This window comes from Bactrocera neohumeralis, unplaced genomic scaffold (assembly GCF_024586455.1).
Source record: "Bactrocera neohumeralis isolate Rockhampton unplaced genomic scaffold, APGP_CSIRO_Bneo_wtdbg2-racon-allhic-juicebox.fasta_v2 cluster10, whole genome shotgun sequence".
Lineage (NCBI taxonomy): Eukaryota > Metazoa > Arthropoda > Insecta > Diptera > Tephritidae > Bactrocera > Bactrocera neohumeralis.
In genome coordinates this window covers 477,789-496,001 of record NW_026089623.1, presented here as the reverse complement: position 1 = coordinate 496,001, position 18,213 = coordinate 477,789, and the positions used below count along the sequence as shown (strand labels likewise).

Below are 18,213 nucleotides of genomic sequence, written 5' to 3'. Positions count from 1 at the left end.
TATATGAAGCCATGGGCGAAAGACAACGACGCAACATTCGGGTCGAATGTACAACAGGATGGCCGAATGTGGGTGATAAAGGGTTAAACGACAGCCGTCGCACACAGTAAATAAGAAGAAGCATCGACATCCACCATCCACCGACGCCTTGAAAGAAGAAGAATTCTACGAGCTTACAACAAGGAGTTTGAATAAAACGACGGACGCGAAACGACGTGGCATAAAAGACGACGCGCATCAATTCTCCTCATCACGCATAATAAAATCCCACATAGATGATAAGATAAATTAAACTAAATAATATTTAAATCCTTTTTATAGATCAAACATAATAAAATCCCACATATATATTCAAAAATATCCTGTGAAATCGTCTTGTATCTTGAATAGTTTTTGAATGGCAGCGTTCTAAACAGCGACCGCTCAGAAGTGCTAACATATATAAGTGAAACTTTAAACACGTTTTTCTCGAAGCGACACATCAAAATTGCTGACATCATAACTTAACGAGAATTGACCGATCGAGATAAAATTAAAACTGGGTATAGTTTTTTTCGTAAAAGATCGTAGTTCATGGTATAGAATATGTATTTAAGTTTATTAAACATTTTGAATTTATTTGTTTCAGCTACTCATTCGACCGGAATCATGCCAGCGGTTGAGGCACTTTTTTTCCGCAGACAGCACATAACTCCGTTATTTTTCAATATTTTTGTAAAAAAAAATTAATATAGCTCAAAATATACTTTATTATGACCATAGAACGTCGAAACATTCAATCTAATACTTTCTTTTAAAAAAATTCACGAAAATCGCTTAATTTTTCATGCGTCACACTGGTATAGCCCCTTAAGGGGGTATTCTCATGTAATCACTTCGAAAAATCGATTTTTTTTATATTTTGACAGTAAAACCTATTGAAAACATGCTGTGAAAAATTCAGACCGAAATTCATACTTGATAAGTTACAGCTCATATTCGCCGACTGTCTACCAGGCGCCATGACAAGTCTGCAGCTCTTGAAACTTTAACCCTGGTCGAGACCAACGGTCTGATACACTTAGTCGAGACCAATGGTGTTTGGCTAGGCCAAGTGGTGTTTACATACATTTGTATGGAAATACGTGTTGTATTTACGCTCATATATGTACAATATAAATACATTTTTGAAATTTCTTACCTCTCGATTTGGTTGAAATCAAATTGACTGCCTTGTTCACGCTTGGCGTGGCAATAGCGTTCACAAAAAATGTAACATTTTGAGAAAAATTAAATTTTTTCTTAACCTTTTAAAACGCTCTAGCGGCTAAAGTGTTTAACCTAGGTAGGTCAAATAAAGTGCACCGGTTAGGTAATTTAGAGAGCTTTCAGGAAATGTATAATTTGCCCCCAAGGCCCCACCGGGGGCGTGGCAATAGGCGAATTTCACCATGTCCCCCCTTTTGTTTCACTACAGTTGGGGGGGTGTGGGGCCGGGGGGAATCAAAACCATTTTGCGAGTTAGTTCACCCCTGGGGATTTCAGGAAAGCCCTCAACCTCCCCTCTATCCCTACCAGAGGCGTGGCAATAGCGTTCACAAAAACTGTAACATTTTGAGAAAAATTACATTTTTCTTAACCTTTAAAACGCTCTAGCGGCTAAAGTATTTGACCTAGATAAAGATACAAACCAATTTGGACATGTAACAAACATGAAAACAGATAAATCAACCGTGCAAAGTGATAGAAACATACCAAAGTTCATATATTTTCATACAAAATATATGGGGTCTAGACAAGGTCTAAGGTGTAATATTATAATATCCTTTTTTCGTCCTTTTCGATACGATATCCTTGATTTTTTTTCTGAATTCTATAGACAATAAAATTCTAGGAAGCTACCTGGAACCGCAAGTCGTTTGCTACACTCTAAATATATTTAAATAACATTTAAAAACAAAATATGCCTGGCCAGACCCGAGGGTCTCGATGAGGGTTAAACGCTTTTTTTCGAATCATCATTTTCTGAAACCATCATGGTCCTAAAAAAAGTATTCAACCGATTGATTTAAAATTTACATACATATGTTCATCAACTCGTATATAGTCATCGTCCCTACCAGAATTGTTTTTTTTCGAAAATATTTTCATATTTTTTTAAACGATTTTTAACAAAAAAAAAACAAGATTGTCGTGACTTTTGTTTTTGAAGTTCGACATTTTTTTTAATGAAATTGATTATATTTGGTAGGGACGATAGCCGCAGAACTACTGAATAATAATCCATTCGACTTTTTTATTTCAGACAACATGAACAGCCGCTATCACCATGACCAGTGAACTATTTTTTTTTTTGTTGGGGACTACTTTGATTTAAAAAAATATATATTAAAAATGTAAAAAACAAAAAAAAAATTGTTTGTACATTTAAAAATACATTAAAATTATTGAATTTTTTTGTCGCATAAAAAAAATTTTCCTAAAAAGTGGTAAAATGTATGCGTTCACATGAGAGTACCCCCTTAAGGGGTAAAAAGGGTAATATTTTTAAATTTTTTTTGCATTATCTGTTCCCTTATTCCCTTAGAATTAATGTAGAAACCCACTTAACCATTGGAAGGTTTCGAAAAGGCCCAAAAATAATAATACCGCTCGACGTTCGGAGCGCTCGAACTTTAAAAGCGTTTTTCTCAAAACACATTTTTTTTAAACTGGCGGACATGATTCCGGTCGAACTACCGATTTGCTTAATTTTTTTTTAAATGTTCACAAAACGCCTGGCTATCGTCCCTATATATGTATATATTATAATTATTGACAATGTGACAAAATTTATGTAAAAAAACATGGTGAAAATTAAAAAAAAAACGTTAATTACTTTTTTATTTATCAACATTTTTTCATGACTATTATTTTCTACGCTAGGTATCTTTGCAATTACACCGGAGTAAATTCATAATCTGCTGTGTTTAATCATTTGCGGTCAATAAAAACGCACAATCAAATCAAATATAATTAAAATGAGATGACATTAGTAATTTGTTTACAAAGTTTTGTCGAAAATTTTTTTTATAAGGAATATCCAATTAATAAAAAAAATTAACAAATGTGTACATTCCATGGTTTTCTTGATTAATTAAAAGAAAACAATGTGAAGTTAATTTAAAGCGACTACATCATTTTCACCACTAACGGTGTAAATATAGACACAATAGGCTCTTCTAATAACGAGTCGTTTTACTTCTAGCCTTAATCCTTGAAGCCATGAAATTCATTAGGAACTAAACTAATTTCCTTATAACGGGACCATACTAAACCAAACCTAAAAACTTTATTATTTGACTTTTATTTGTTGGCTTCTATTTAGCAACTTCACTCTTCATTATATGCCATAAGTGCTCAATAGAGTTTAAATCGAGCGAGTTTCCAGACCAATCCAAGCGTTGAATCTTTAGATCGTTAAACGTACTGGCCAGCTAAAAATAAAAATTCAAGCTAAATAGGATCATGTACACCAATATTGTATAGATGTTTTATACACGATTTGTTTCCAATGAAAACTTAGCCATTTGGCATGATGGTGGCGATCTCCAAAAGAATAATGCCCTTCAATAGCGGGTACTAAAAAATTATTAAGCACTGTCGCATATTTTTCACATTCATTATTCCATAAACAGGCAGTATCAAATTATTTGTCTTTTCATTTTCTTTACCACCATGAGCTTAACGCCGTACGTAAAAAAAATGTTGTGAGCTTAGCAAATTGTTGTGGTCGATTGTAACGATGCGAGGTAGGCAGTCTGTTTGGCGCAGATTGTGGGGTCTCGCTTTTTGTGCCGAGTACACTTAAATTCCAATCGTCAGATATGCTTTCGTCCGACCATATTCTACAAAGAAGTTGATGTATGCTTCTTATCAGAACTTCGCCGTCTGGTTTGAATAGCACTAAAAGTAGACGTAAGGTATTTCCCTGAGGTATTCGTGCTTCAATATCTTTTAGTTTCGAGAATTCATTTCCTTGTTTTACACGGAAAAAGCTCACGGTAGTATACGATTCTAGAAAAGCATAATACTTAATCGGAAGACATGATTTTAGTTTTTGCAAAAGCCGGATTAACTGCTTTTCGTTGAGTATAGATTTCAACCTTTGATAAATTCATTTTTCAAAAAGTTTTTAGATTTGTGGAAGTAGTGAAATTGGGCTATATGACTAGACAATATGAGGATCCTTTTCTGGCTTAGGAACCTTAACAACTTCTGCAACTATCCATTTCTTGGAAAATGTGTCAGACGGATTGCTGTATTGAAAAGATAGGCGTGCTTCAGTGATTGCTGGTATTGTTGTATGAGCCTCTTGAATACTACTAAGGAACGCGATCTCACTATTCAGGCCAAATGAGAATAGGTTTCAGCTAGGTATTTTTCAAATGCATTAGCCTTATCACAATCACTTCTAGCCCATGTATTAGAAGCAATTTTTAATTGTGCAACGTGGCTTGTTAGACGTTTAAGATATTTAGTCAGTATTTGTCAGCGGATAGTTAAGATACATATGTATTTTTTAATTGACTCATTCCTAATTTTCGTTTTACTTCAGCTGTTGCCTTATTAAGGTTGGTTTTGTCGAGTGGTGAGCGTGTTTATATGTAATGTAATAATATTATGAGGATTTTTATATCTTTAAAGTAATTTGAACCTATAATTTTCCGCTTTATCTCTGGAGTAATATCCCAAGCTGCTTGTTGGATTTCTTTCGTAAATGTGTCAACTTCTAAATCTAGTTGTTCAATTGTTGTGATTTTTGGACACTTTATTTTAGTCCGAAGTATTTGTTTGAGCGTAGTCCAATTTTCGATATATATTCTTAGTTATAAAGAAGTCTGTTACATCTGGTATTTTGTTGGTATCCGTTGGTCAGTAAGTTGATGTTTCGGTCGATACAAACTCACACCCCGTTTCTTGATCTGCCTGGACTAAGTCTCGCCCTCTAGCGATGATGTCTCCATTAGAATCAAGAGTCGCTAAAAACATTTTTAAAGATTCTCGTGTTTTCCACTTGAGTTTATTTACGACGTTCATAACATTTAAACCTTGTTTTTTTAAATTCGCGATAGTATCACTAATGCTACACGAATGATGGATATTTTTAATCATAACCTTTATTAGGCGGTTTTGTTTGTCTTCAAAGGAATACCATGGTGCTACCGTCGCAGACAACATTTTTGTCACAGGTCTATAGATTATTTTGTTTTTTAAACTTTTGATTCTCACTTTTCAATTGTTGGCATAATTGCTCTAATTCTTTAAATTTTTTGTTTTAGTTCATCTATTTCACAAACTAATTTTTTCGGTTGACTTGTTGGTATTTCTTGACCCCCTTCAGGGGGCGGGGTACGAAGCTATTATACATTTTTTGTGATTATAGGGTATTTTTCATAGGTCAAAGTCCAAGTGGTGGTGAGACGGTTAGTTAGCCAATAGTTAGTAAAAATAAATATGTGGCTACTATCATAATCGTCTACCGATTTTGGTGTATACTTTACAGCTAAAAAAACTTAAACAACGGAAATATAATTTGGTTCTTGTATTGGATAACAATAAAACTTGTACTATGATAGTCACTTTTTCAGACTCCCTTTTGCTGGTCAAAGTCCAATATGAAAAAATGGTACTTAGAAACTAATAAACTGGTAACAGCCTCTCCACTTAGTCATCTCACCGTACTTCAACTTCCAGCCGGACTCCGTTAAAAGCACTTCCTGCGAATAGTAATACGCAGCCCCCGACCAAGAGCTGCAAGAGAGAAGGGCTAGGCTCAAAACGCCTAATGCGCCCAATGATGCTCCGGCGAAGAAGCAAGAAGATGCTGCCTTTAAATAAGGGTCCACAACCCCCACCAGGGTTGCACCGAGGGAGAACCTACCCACGAGAGGGAGGCAACAAAGCGACGAGGAAACCATACAGCGAGCGCCAACAAAAGTGCACAGATGTCGACGAAAACCCTGGGCAAGCGCCCATCAGAATCGAGGTCAGTAAGATTCTGATTATACGACAAAGTACTAAAAACCCGTAACGGATTAGTTTGACAAAGGGCTGGTGAGGGCAGTATTCTATCACGTCATTAAGTAAGAGTGACATCTTACCGAAATGGCTGGCAGGTTAATACTCTTCTCACCTTCGCCTCAATAAAACCATGACAGGTCTTCTAGTTTGTTCAATGCACGTCGCCATAATTTTTTGTCCGCGCAGATTCAGTTCCCATAAGGACTTGTGTCAGCCCTTGCGTGGCCTCCCTGCATAGATAACTCTGGTTCATAAAGGGCAACTGTTACAACGTGCGGAGATAGCTTGATAGCGGAGATGGCTTGAAGCGGAGACCCATTAGAACAAAAATGAATACAACGCAACAACAACAAAAACCGCAACAGAAGGAACAAAAAAACTAAAAATGGCCAAGACGAGAAATACGGGGTCGTGTTCCGTTGAAGAAGAAAGAAGAAGATCCCCTACACTCACCATCACTTCTAAACAACCTGAGAAAACTGGAGAAAATATAGCCTCACAGGAAACTCCAGCCACACAAGCACTACCAGCAAAACAAAGAGAAGGAAAGAGCACTGCAGTTGCCACCACAGAAAAACCTCAAAACTCACCGAAACAGGAGTACATTACTCAAATGAAACGAGCAAAAGAAGAATCCTTGCAAATGCAAGGGTATCGTGCAAATTATGAAGACGGTGATGGCAAAGCAAAAGAACGTCAGTTTGGACGTCAAGAACAGCGGCACAGCTAGATGAACTCTTTGACGTAATCAGGAGTTATTGCTCATCGCAGAAAGCACATCACGACCCCAGAGCCAACAACCTCGAAGCGGCGGACTACAAGCCCGTTGGAGCCTCGAGAAACAGTGCGACCACGAAATGAAAAGGATGGCCAGTGGCAAAAAGCCTTTCCCAAAAAAGCAGGGAAGACCCGCGCAAACGAAGGAACGGAACACAAAAACGCAAAAGAGGCACAACATTCCCCCCATGTTGTGCCTCTTTTGGCTACAAACCAAAGAGCAAATAGTAGGCAAAAACGACAATCAGAGGTCGTGATTATACACCCAGTAAAAGGAAATATCTACGCCGAGGTCCTCAAGAATATCCGTAGCAAGATAAATCTTAAAGAAGCAGAGGTTAATATCAAAGGGATGCGCAAAACAAGAGCCTAAGCTTTATTACCCTTCAAGAATATGCAACTGGGCCGACTTTAATTCAAAGTCCACAATAGAGATTAGAGACCTCGACCCCCTTTCAACAAAAGAGGTAGAGCAGAGGCAGTAAAAAATCGCTACAGGACCCCATAGAAGACTCGATAAGTATAACAGCACATAACACAAGAGAGCAGGTCAGGGCATATATAACGCTCGCGCATTAAAATTGGTTGGGTTAACTGCAGGCTGCGACTGAAAAAAAACCCAAAAGGCTAGAAGATAGCAACTCGACCGCCGCTATATGGTTACCACCAGGGAGTATAAAATACTCACTGTAAACAAAGGGAAGGCAACGGTTTTGTCTGGGCCAAATGTGATCTTTTTACAGAAATTAGCTGCTACTTGACGCTAAGCGATAGCATACAGGAAGTCCAAGAAAAGCTCGACAATATTGATGACATAGCCAGGTCTATAGAAGGTCAACTAATTATAGCCGGGGACCTAAATTCCAAAGCCGTAGAGTGGGATATGCAAAACATGGGCTCGAGAGGAAAGCGCATTCTAGAAATGGCTGCGCGGCTAGGTCTAGTAGTGCTCAACACGGGAAATTCAGCCACATTTAGAAGACCGAGATGCGAGAACACTATACCACATATTACCCTATCATCAGAACACATGGCAGTCTCAATGAAGAAATGGAAAGTCCCGGAGGATTACACTGACAGCGATCACTAGTGTATTTCCTTCACGTGCGATACCGGAGCAAACGTTAACCTCTCTTTACTGGCGTAGACACCGCTTACGCGATTATAGTCGAGTTAACAACAGCGCGCCAGTCGTTCCTTTTCGCTACGTGGCGCCAATTGGATATTCCAAGCGAAGCCAGGTCCTTCTTCACTTGGCCCTTCTAACGGAGTGGTCGAGAAAGGACTTTACTTTTCAATTGTAACATTGTTGGTGGTGCTTATGCTGGTACCCAAATATACGAAACTATCTACAACTTCAATACTCTGACTGTCCACGTGACTGTCAACAGTGACGTGGGAGCCAAGTCGCGAGTGCGAAGACTGTTTGTTTGATGACAGGAGATATTTCGTCTAGCTCTCGTTCACTGCCAGACCCATTTGCTTTGCTTCCTTGTCCAGTCTGGAGAAAGCAGAACTAACGGCGCGGGTGTTGAGGCCGATGTTATCAATGTCAAACAAACGCTAACCAGTACAGGAAAAGCATTGGAAGACGAAAGTGGAACCTTTAGAAACTAAATGCTTCGAAATTGATCTACGCAATAGAAGACCAAAATCCATCTAGCAGCTCCCCCAAAAATGTAAGAACAATTATCGAGCACGCAATGCTTAATATAACAAGAGCTAGTCAAAAATCAATCTCCAATGCTTCCCACAGCAAACATTAAGCAGCAGGTTTCCTGAAAATATCGTAGAACTCAGACGCTCATGCCTCCGCCTTCGGAGATCCTATACGAAATTCAGCCGCAGAGGAGCTACATCCCAAGAAGCCGTAAGCAGTAAAAAAGGAGCTGAAGCACGCCATCGACGACAGCAAAAAGAAAAAATGGGAGGAACTACGCGAGGATATAAACAGAAAGCCCTGGGGACTCAGGTATAAAATAGTAATCAATAAACTCGGCGCTCGAGCAAAGCCACCTGTCTCAAGCGTTGCCAAATGGATATAAAATGCGTAATTGAAAGCGTAGAAGCCGCACAGCGTAGATGGCATAAATATAAAAGAATAGTGTTGCTGGCAACTCTAGATGTCCGAAACGCCTTCAACAGCTGTAGATGGGAGGATATGATCGACGCTCTCGAAAAAAGCTTTAAGATACTCTACTACCTCAGGGCTGTGGTGCGGAGCTACCTTAGCAACAGGAAACTGCTGTACGAAACTAAAGAGGGATCACGGCAGATAGCGGTCACGTCAGGAGAAGCACAAGGATCCATTCTAGGCCCAGACTTATGAAACATTAGCTAAAGCGCTATATTAAAACTAGAAATTCCAGATGAATCGTATTTAATTGGCTACACGGACGACATTGCGGCAGTAATCAAAGCAAGGGATACAGAAGAAGCGCGAAGAAAGCTGAACCGAGTTATGTTACGGACGTAAGCATGGCTCGATTCACACAACCTCCAGCTCGCTACGGAGAAAACTGAGCTACTACGGCTAACAAACAAACACATACCCCTCGAGATAAGCATGCACACGACTACGGATATTATTAGAACATAAAGAGCAGTAAACTACCTACATATGCGTAAGACTGGACCCCAGACTAACCTTTCGGGTACAAATCTAGCACGCCGCAGGAAAGGCAACGAAGATCACCTCTCAACCTAGCCGATTAATAGCCAACATAGGAGGCCCCAGCCGAGAAAAGTGAAAGCTCCTAATGTCGACGACAATCAGCGTCTTATTTTACGGATGCGTGATCTGGGCAGACACACTTAAAAAGAAAAACCGGCGTAAAGTAGTGGTCAGAGTACACCGTACTTCAGCCTTCAGAGTTGTATCAGCCTACCGAACAGTATCGGGCGAAGCAATATTAGTTATAAGCGGCAATGCCCCCATTGACCTTTTAGCATATGAAAGGAAAAAGCTGTGGGACCTAAAGGAATCATCCGGCAATAACAAGAGCGTAAATACAACAAATAAGGAAAGATACAATAACAGCATGGCAATAAAGATGGGAGAGTGAAAGGAAAAAGCGGAACCTGAACGCAGGTGCGCAGCTGTAAATCTCTCAACGAGAAAAATGGAAGGCCACCCTAAAGTAATGCAAATGTGGTCCCAGGTAGGCGACGGTTCCTTAGAAGGGGGTTTTTAGAGACCTTCAAGTGGCACATAACGTTGCTCTGACGACAGCACTGGTGCGGAAGACATTTCCACCCCCTCATCCGCAAAAAAAATTACTCATTTCGCTCTGGTCTAGGGAATACACCATTAATGTGCACCATTAATGTGTTGTTTTTGGTCAAATATTCGCAGATTAAAAAAGTGCAAAAGCCAGTTTTTGTTCTGCCACAAATCCGAGCGTTTCTGGCGGATTGCTTCGCGCAAATTGCGTATAACTTGCAGGTAATATTTTTTTATTGGCCGTACGACCGTTTGGCTAGAATTCGTTGTCAAAACCATGTTTTTAATTAGCAAAATTCGAAGACGAACCAAAACGAGTCCAAGTAAAACAGCTGTAAAAATTAACTCAAAATTTAAAATAGCCAATCTTTTCAGCATAAGCAAGGAATATGAGTACCAACATGACACAACAAAACAATCAAAAATTTCAAAATTCCGCAAAAAATCGAAATTTACGATACTTTTTATATAAACCTCGTATATCCTCCAGCTCCCAGATTCCTAATATAATTATATTAAACTGGAAACTTTGAGAGTGTAAAATGTTCGGTTACGAACTTTCTTACTTGTTTTATATTTGGTTTTTATAAACTTTTTTTCTACTATGTCCTCTAAAATTGTTCTCTAATTTCTTTCAGGCGCAACTGTCGTTTCGTGGCGTGTTAATAATCAGGAGCAGCTTTTTGTAAGGTACAATTATAATGATTCATTAATATATTACAATAATTGCAATTAGTATCAATGTTTTTTCGCAAGTTATTTTATGGTATATCGTTACAATGTGTTTGTATACATGTATGTATACCCCTGTTCGGGGTATACTAAATTGCCAAGAAGCTTGTAACACCCAGAAGGGGTATATATGTACATATATATATGTATGTATGTACATATATGATCAGCCTGACGCGCTGGGTCGATTTAGTCCATCAGTTTTTGAGACATTGATCTGAAATTTTGCTCACGTCCTTTTCTCACAGCAGAACATTGGTTAGTACATCCGATATCGTGCTACAATATCATATAGCTGGCATACAAACTGTTTGTTTTTGTATGGAAAACTTTTTTACTTAAGATATTTTCAAAAAGTTTGGTTTAAACATTGCTCTAAAGTGGTTTTGTAGTCGAACAAAAGTAATGAAACTATAAATGATTTGGTAGGATTTGCTCCCGTTTATTTTTACTAAACCCCTATTTCCATTTTACATTACAAAAATCAGAAAACATGAAACAAAATAACATATATTATTTATAGATGATCATATCGTATATTCAAGTAAACAGCGAGAAAAATGTCGAAAACCTACATACATACATACGTAGATATATTATATTTCAATGAAACTTGAAAAGTAAACGGTGTTTTTATTGATTGAAACAGAACATTTTGTAGACTGTGAGCGTAGATACCTTCACGTTTAATGTTTATTTAAATCTAAAAATTTTTCGTATAGTTTTTCTCATATTTTTGCTAAACAGTTTTAGTTCACGAGATGTTTCTGTGCACGAAAACGGTGCGAAAAGCCCCAACACGACTTGGAAAATAAATGTAATTACTCAGAAGCCGATAATTGATCAAAATATAAGATAAGCAAAATATCTTAAAAACAAAAACACATTCAAATTTCTCATGAATAATTTCATAATTTGGGCACTAGAAACCATCAAAATTTGATAAGATATCTAGGGCACCAAAAAAATTGTGTAATTGTTCACGGCAGTTCTATAATTTTAAATTTATTCAAATGTTCAGATCGGATCACTTTAGTATAAAGTTGACAAATTAAAATTGAGCAATCAACATCTTTTGATACCCTTATATCAAGAAAAATTATTAGAAAGTAAATACATAAAGCTAATGTACAAATCAGAATCTTAAAAATAAAAAGTTGTTGAGAAAGAATTGGAAGTAACTATGCAGACGAAAAAAAAACTAAATGAGCGAGAAACGTAAAAACTCGTTAGTTGTCTCTGATTGTCGTATAAGTCAAAAACAACGAACTCATGAATACATACGCCTTGATTTGAGGTGACGCAGCGGGTTCTATTAAAGAACAAAGTGTCGTTTTGACTTATTAGCATACCTTAATAAAATCATGAACGGCGCTTAAATAAAGCGGCAACGTTACGCCAAATTCTCACTTAAATTTTAAAATTAGTACAAAAGAAGTTAAATACAAAACGAGTTAATTTATTAATAATAGTTTCATCTATCTGAACAAGCATTAAACAGAAAATTTTAAGAGAAATTACATAAATGGATACAAAATCCATGGGAATTTTCTTTAGGGACGGCAGTTAGCCTTCGCAGAGTGTATTGCACTGTGTATTGTTTGCTTGATTAATATTGTATAGGCAACAGCTTCTCTTATAAATACATTAAATATTTTAGTTGAAAGTTCATTTAAATAGGCCCACGTCCATCATAGTTTATTTTTAACTTCCTACAGTAAACTGTTAAAATATATGAAATATCTTATTTTTGAATTATGGAAGAAAACACTTTTGGAACCAGTAATTTTCAATATAGTAGTTAAATTAATATTTAATATGAATCGTATTCTTTTCATTTGCAACGATTTTCATAAAAAAACGCGTTCAATGATAAATCGAAAAGTTCCTTCGCTCAATTTTATCATTTCTTCGATTTTTCAGTCCCATTTAATAATGTTTTAGAACAATTACGCGCCTTTCAACATTTGTTTGGTTCATTTTGATCTACAATTTGCGAATGTCCCCACTAGCAAGTCAAAAGTATCAAATTCTGATATACAATTGATCTCCTTTTTGCATGGTTAATTGGAACTGTAAGTTATCCGAAAACAGATTTCCATAAAAAGTCACTATCAGAACCAATTTAGAAAAAAACCGTGCAAAAAAGGAAATCATGTAAAAGATATCTCATTTTATATATGTATAAATCTATTTTTTCGTACAGAGAGAATTACACAATTAAACAATGTAGATTTTCATGGTATTACAAGTATATGTACTGCCGTTAAAAGGTACAGACAAAAAATACTCTGCAAATGGTGAAAAGATAATAGTAAATTTCAAATTTCACGAATTAAAAAAAGAATCGTCATTGATCGCTGTATCTTCCTTACCTTTACTTCATCATACATATCACGGTAGCATTCAGCTACTTAAATAATTTTATTGGTGATGAAATCTTGCAGACCGTTCTCTATTTGGGTCCAAGTTGAGGAAATTATTATTACGTACGTAGCCATTTTTCAACTCGTATATAAAATACTTTTCGTCGTAGACGTAAATATTTAAAGGTAATTTTTTAGAGAGTTGAAATTTTGAAAATTAATAACTCAAAAATTTTTCATATTGAGTTGAAATAAAGAAAACAAGGATCACAAAATCTGTTTTGCAGAAAAAAAAAGTTGAAAGCAAATTTTGGATGGAATGAATTTTACTAAAAAAGTACAAACTACCTTTAAATAAATTACTGCTTACTAGCTAGAAAGAAAGCCTTATGATTTTCGGGAATATTTGGCTTCTGGAAGATCTTTTTTAAGTTTAGAACAATTGTCCATATTCTAGTATCCCTGCCTCTAATTTCTCTTAGTAGCGCTTTTCCATTAAAGAAATAAAAACCTTTTCTCAATAAATAAAAGATATAAAGAGTTTTTGAACAAATGACAAATTATTTATTTAAAACAGAATTTAAAAATAACAATTTGGAAATGTCAAGCGCTCCAGCTTTAGAAAACAGTCGTTTACTAGGGACTGAAGTGGCCACAATGGATAAATATTTGGAAGCTTGTTTATTCAATTCAAGTAATACAATTTTCATATCATCCCACCTTTCTGTTGGATTCTGATTGATAGAAGCTCATCCAAAAAATATTTGCACTTCAACTTCCGTTGCTGCAATTGCAGATAAATTGGAAAGCTTACATTTAATTTGAATTGTTTAGGATGGGTCCAAATATCAAACTAGTTTTCTGTCACACACTCATCCGAAGATTTCCACGTACTAACACCACTATTTGCGTCATTTATGAAACTTTTTAAATACAAAATTGTTTTGTTTTTAGCCAGCACATCTCTAAACCGCAGTAATTTTAATCTCGGAACCAATACAGTAGCCAACGCCAGAATTGATTTGAATTCAAGTTTGTCAAATCTTTTATTTATGTTATTTTGCTCAGTTCACTTTTTAATTCCCCTACAATAGAATATTGGGCTGAAATTTTTGTCAGAACTTCAGTTAAACAACATACTAAAGGTAAAAACTTGCTAACGGTAACGTAGGTATTCGCGGAAATCCCGCTGGTCACAATTTCAAAACACTATAGTAATTCAAACACCTCCTCAATTTTGTTCAGCTCAGGCATTAATCGTAGAGGGTGCTTCCAGACGAGTGAGCAGTACTTTACTTAAAATAGGGGCTAACTGGACAAATCTCTCTAACATATAAAAACATAAATTCCATCGCGTTCTTACGTCAAGAATCATTTTCTTGGTATTACTTGTAGAAGCCCCGGCGTTCATTTGTTTCTTCCGCAATTTATCACTGGTATTAACAGTTCTTTTAAAAACTAAACAATGTCACGCACCTTAGTGATCAAAGCTGATACTTCCGTAGACTTATCTATTGATTGCGTTACAACCAAATTAAGGGTGTCTGTGCAAAGCAGGGTATTACTTTTTTTTCGTCAAACTCAATTTCATCATGGTTGTATCACACAAGCAGAAACTCTAATTATGGAAAGGTTCTACTCGTTGAAAAGTCTAGACATATTTTCTTCTAAATAAGCTGCTCGTGCAGTTCGATTACTCCTAGAGCCATCTTGGGAAGAAATACTTTTGGCCTGCTCAAAAAAGTCTTTCACATTAGGTTGGATGAGCGCTGGACGGAAGGAGTACATGTACTAGGAGACGATTCAATACATGCTGTCTTATTAGTACTGGCGGATAACTCATTTAGACTTGACGCTGTCGTCTCAGCGTTTGGTGATATGTTAATTATTTTAGAAATTTTTGGTTCCGGGTGCAGCGTAGTTTTGGAGAAGCATTCTGCATTATCAACTTGATTGAGTAATACCATTTTATGTATATTCCCAACATGACAGCGAAGACTCGACGTGTTACCTGACGTTTTTAATTTCTTGTTGCAGAGTTTGGATGTGGGGAAGCATCTGAATTTCTTATAAAGAAGCTTCAGACCTTGCCTTTTAATTTTGAAGGCAGCATTTTAAAAATCTGAAATATTATGTACAAAATATGTAAACGTCTAAAGCAATTATTTACTCATATTTTATATTTACCAAACCTGTAATAAAGTTGTGCCTTATAACAGATGAATTCTAAACAGAACTTATATGAAACGCTCCCAAACAACCTCTTAAACACATAGCATGAAATAGACTGTCACACAAAATGAATTTTCGATTTTTTGTACAACTTACTTCGCATTAATTCAATTGCGAATTCTCAGTATTATTCAAGTGCACATTTCACCAACCAGGTTTTCACATTAATACCGAGAAAAAGTGCTGTAAAGATGTGAAGTAAAATTTGAACGAAAAACATCGATCCAGGCAACATTGATGTATCGATGTTTTTAAAATCACAACTTCAATAGCATACATCGATGCTTTTTGACAAAAAATCGATGTATTGTTTGCATCCCTACTTACAGTACGGATTTGTCGGAAAGAAATTCAGACGAGAGTCCAGTATATCGTCACCTGAAATGCAAAATAACGTAACAACATTTTCGGAAATTTACAGTGGCATGAATTAAACACGACATAAAATGGAACATAAGTGAAAAAAATGTTTAATATTGGTTAAAACTGGTTTATATCTGAGCGCAGAACCTGACAATGTTGGACATATGTAATATTATGTTTGTAATTTGAAGTAGTGAATCATAATCAATAAGGCACTCAATTTCGAATTTTTTGATGATACGTTATTTTGCATTTCAGGTGACGATATGTATCTTTAGAGGCATATTTCACCCGAGGCTTTATATGATATTATAAATTCGTTTATTAAGGCATTGTAATTTTCCGATTTTTGGCTTCCTTGAAAATTGTGGACAACGTTCACAAAAAATTTCGTGACGAATTTTCCCTGACCAATCAGTCTTTCTTCAAAGTTCTTATCTGCTGCTACAGATTATAATAGTTTTGTTCTCCTAACGGTAGTATGTATCACCCAAAATTCATCGAGATATAGGGTTATATTACAATAAATGATCAGGATGACGAGAAAAATTGAAATTTGGGTGACTGTCTGTATGTCCGACTGTCCTTACAAGCAGTTACTTGAGTAAAAATTGAGATATCTTGATGAAACTTGGTATGCGAGTTCCTTAGTACAAAAGTAGATGGGCGTAATCGGACCACTGCCACGCCCAGAAAACACCACTAACCGAAAACCTATAAAATGCCATAACTAAACTCTAAATTAAGACAAAAAGATGTTATTTGGCACAGGGAATCGCAGTAGTAAGGGGCACCTCTCGGTAAAAAATTTTGAAAAAGTGGTGTGGCGTCGCCCTCTAATAAGTTTAATGTACATATCTACAATAACCAAATTTGCCCAGCTCAAATACTACAAGTATAAGAACTGCTACGACAATGTGAAAATTGATGAAATCAGAAGATAACCCCGCTCGCTCCCAATATAACGGTACTGTTAAAAACTACTAAAAGCGCAATAAATCAATAATTAAATAGGCCAGAGACATTAAATTTAACCTCCGAGGGCTTTATGGAAGTCGGTGTTAAAATTGGACGATGGGCGTGGCACCGCCTAATTTTAGGTGAAAGCACATATCTCGGGACCCGACCCACCGATTTCGTCAAAATTTTGTAGTTCCTATATTCTCATGTCGCAGTGTAGAAGTGGGCGAAATCGGACTACAGCCACGCCTACTTCCCATATTATTAATATCATAATTTTTGAACATCCCGCTGACTTTACTCCATGTGATTGGAGATTGTATATGAGGTGCCTTAATGAAACCCAGAGAACATTTTTTTAGTATGTGGCATGATAATAAGTCATAGATAAAATCGGATCGGTACTACTCCAACTCCTATATACTACATATAATGATTTTCGTTTTTCTAACAAACCTTATGCCAAATTTGTCGGTCTGTGTATGAGTTATATACTCTATATCGCCACCTGAAATGCAAAATAACGTATCATCAAAAAATTCAAAATGGAGTTTTTACTAATTACGATTCACCACATCATATTACATACATATGTGTCACAAATTTTAAGCTTCTGCGATCAAAAATACCCAAGCTATATTAAAAATTCAAAAAAACGTATCATCAAGTGCTTGATTTCGTTAAACAAAATAACGTATCATCACTCATGTATGTAAATATGACAGAGTGTTTTTTTTTATATAGAAGTTAGCCTTCATTTATTGTTTATGTTTATTTTTAGTGATTAAGTTCAATGTGCTTTGGTTAGTTTAGGCCACATGGTTGATCGAACGTAGACTACTATATACATACGTATATGTAGTCCTTTGTGAGGCCATAGAAAAGAAGAACCCCTGTGTTCGAACTTATAAATTGACAAAACGCTTCCCGCCAGTTCGGTGGGATGCCTGAAGGTATGCGCCCCCAAGTGATTAAGTCTTGACCTCCCTAACGCAAGACAGCCAAGAAGGAAGTGTTGAGTTGTTTCCACCTAATCTTCTTCAATACAGCTTCTGCAAAAGGCGTCTGGTAGGACAATGGCGTGTTACAAGCTTCTAAAGTAGGGAAAGGCTGCCTTACTGAGGGCAAAGAGATCACTAGATCTCATGCGAACGATCTTGAGACAAAAGACTTTTTCGACAGCGTGTGTAAAAGTTGTGGCCCAGCAGTAATAGAATAGGATACGGGAGCACAGATCCGCTTCCATTCTACCGATAGCGGTTCTAGGGTGCCTCTCCTTGCTAGCTCATGTTTTCTGCTATTGCGCTGTGGTCTGGCACTCATATCATTCTTATCATAAAGACACTCGATGCTATTGATAGCGAGGTTAGGTCTTCGATCAACTCTGAATTCTTTCATTGTTAATGAGTTCAAGGAGGCTGCACTCCGGAGTAGTAAATCTACTGCTACCTTAATGGCTCTAATCTCGGCCTGGAAGACACTGCAATACTTAGGATGTTGGAGAAACTGGAGTTGATA

At 36.7% G+C, this 18,213-nt stretch overlaps 1 protein-coding gene across 15 annotated transcripts in view; it reads left to right on the top strand.

Moving 5' to 3' along the window:
- Nucleotides 1-18,213, top strand: part of LOC126764886 (RNA-directed DNA polymerase from mobile element jockey) — a 224,903-nt gene that overhangs the window by 36,724 nt on the left and 169,966 nt on the right. For 13 of the 15 annotated variants that reach the window (XM_050482553.1, XM_050482540.1, XM_050482549.1 and 10 more), the window contains one exon: nucleotides 10,681-10,732. In XM_050482553.1, the coding sequence (XP_050338510.1) occupies nucleotides 10,681-10,732 (52 nt within the window). Of the gene's footprint in view, nucleotides 1-10,680; nucleotides 10,733-18,213 lie in introns of those variants that run through there. The other 2 variants (XM_050482538.1, XM_050482554.1) reach the window with 1 other exon arrangement.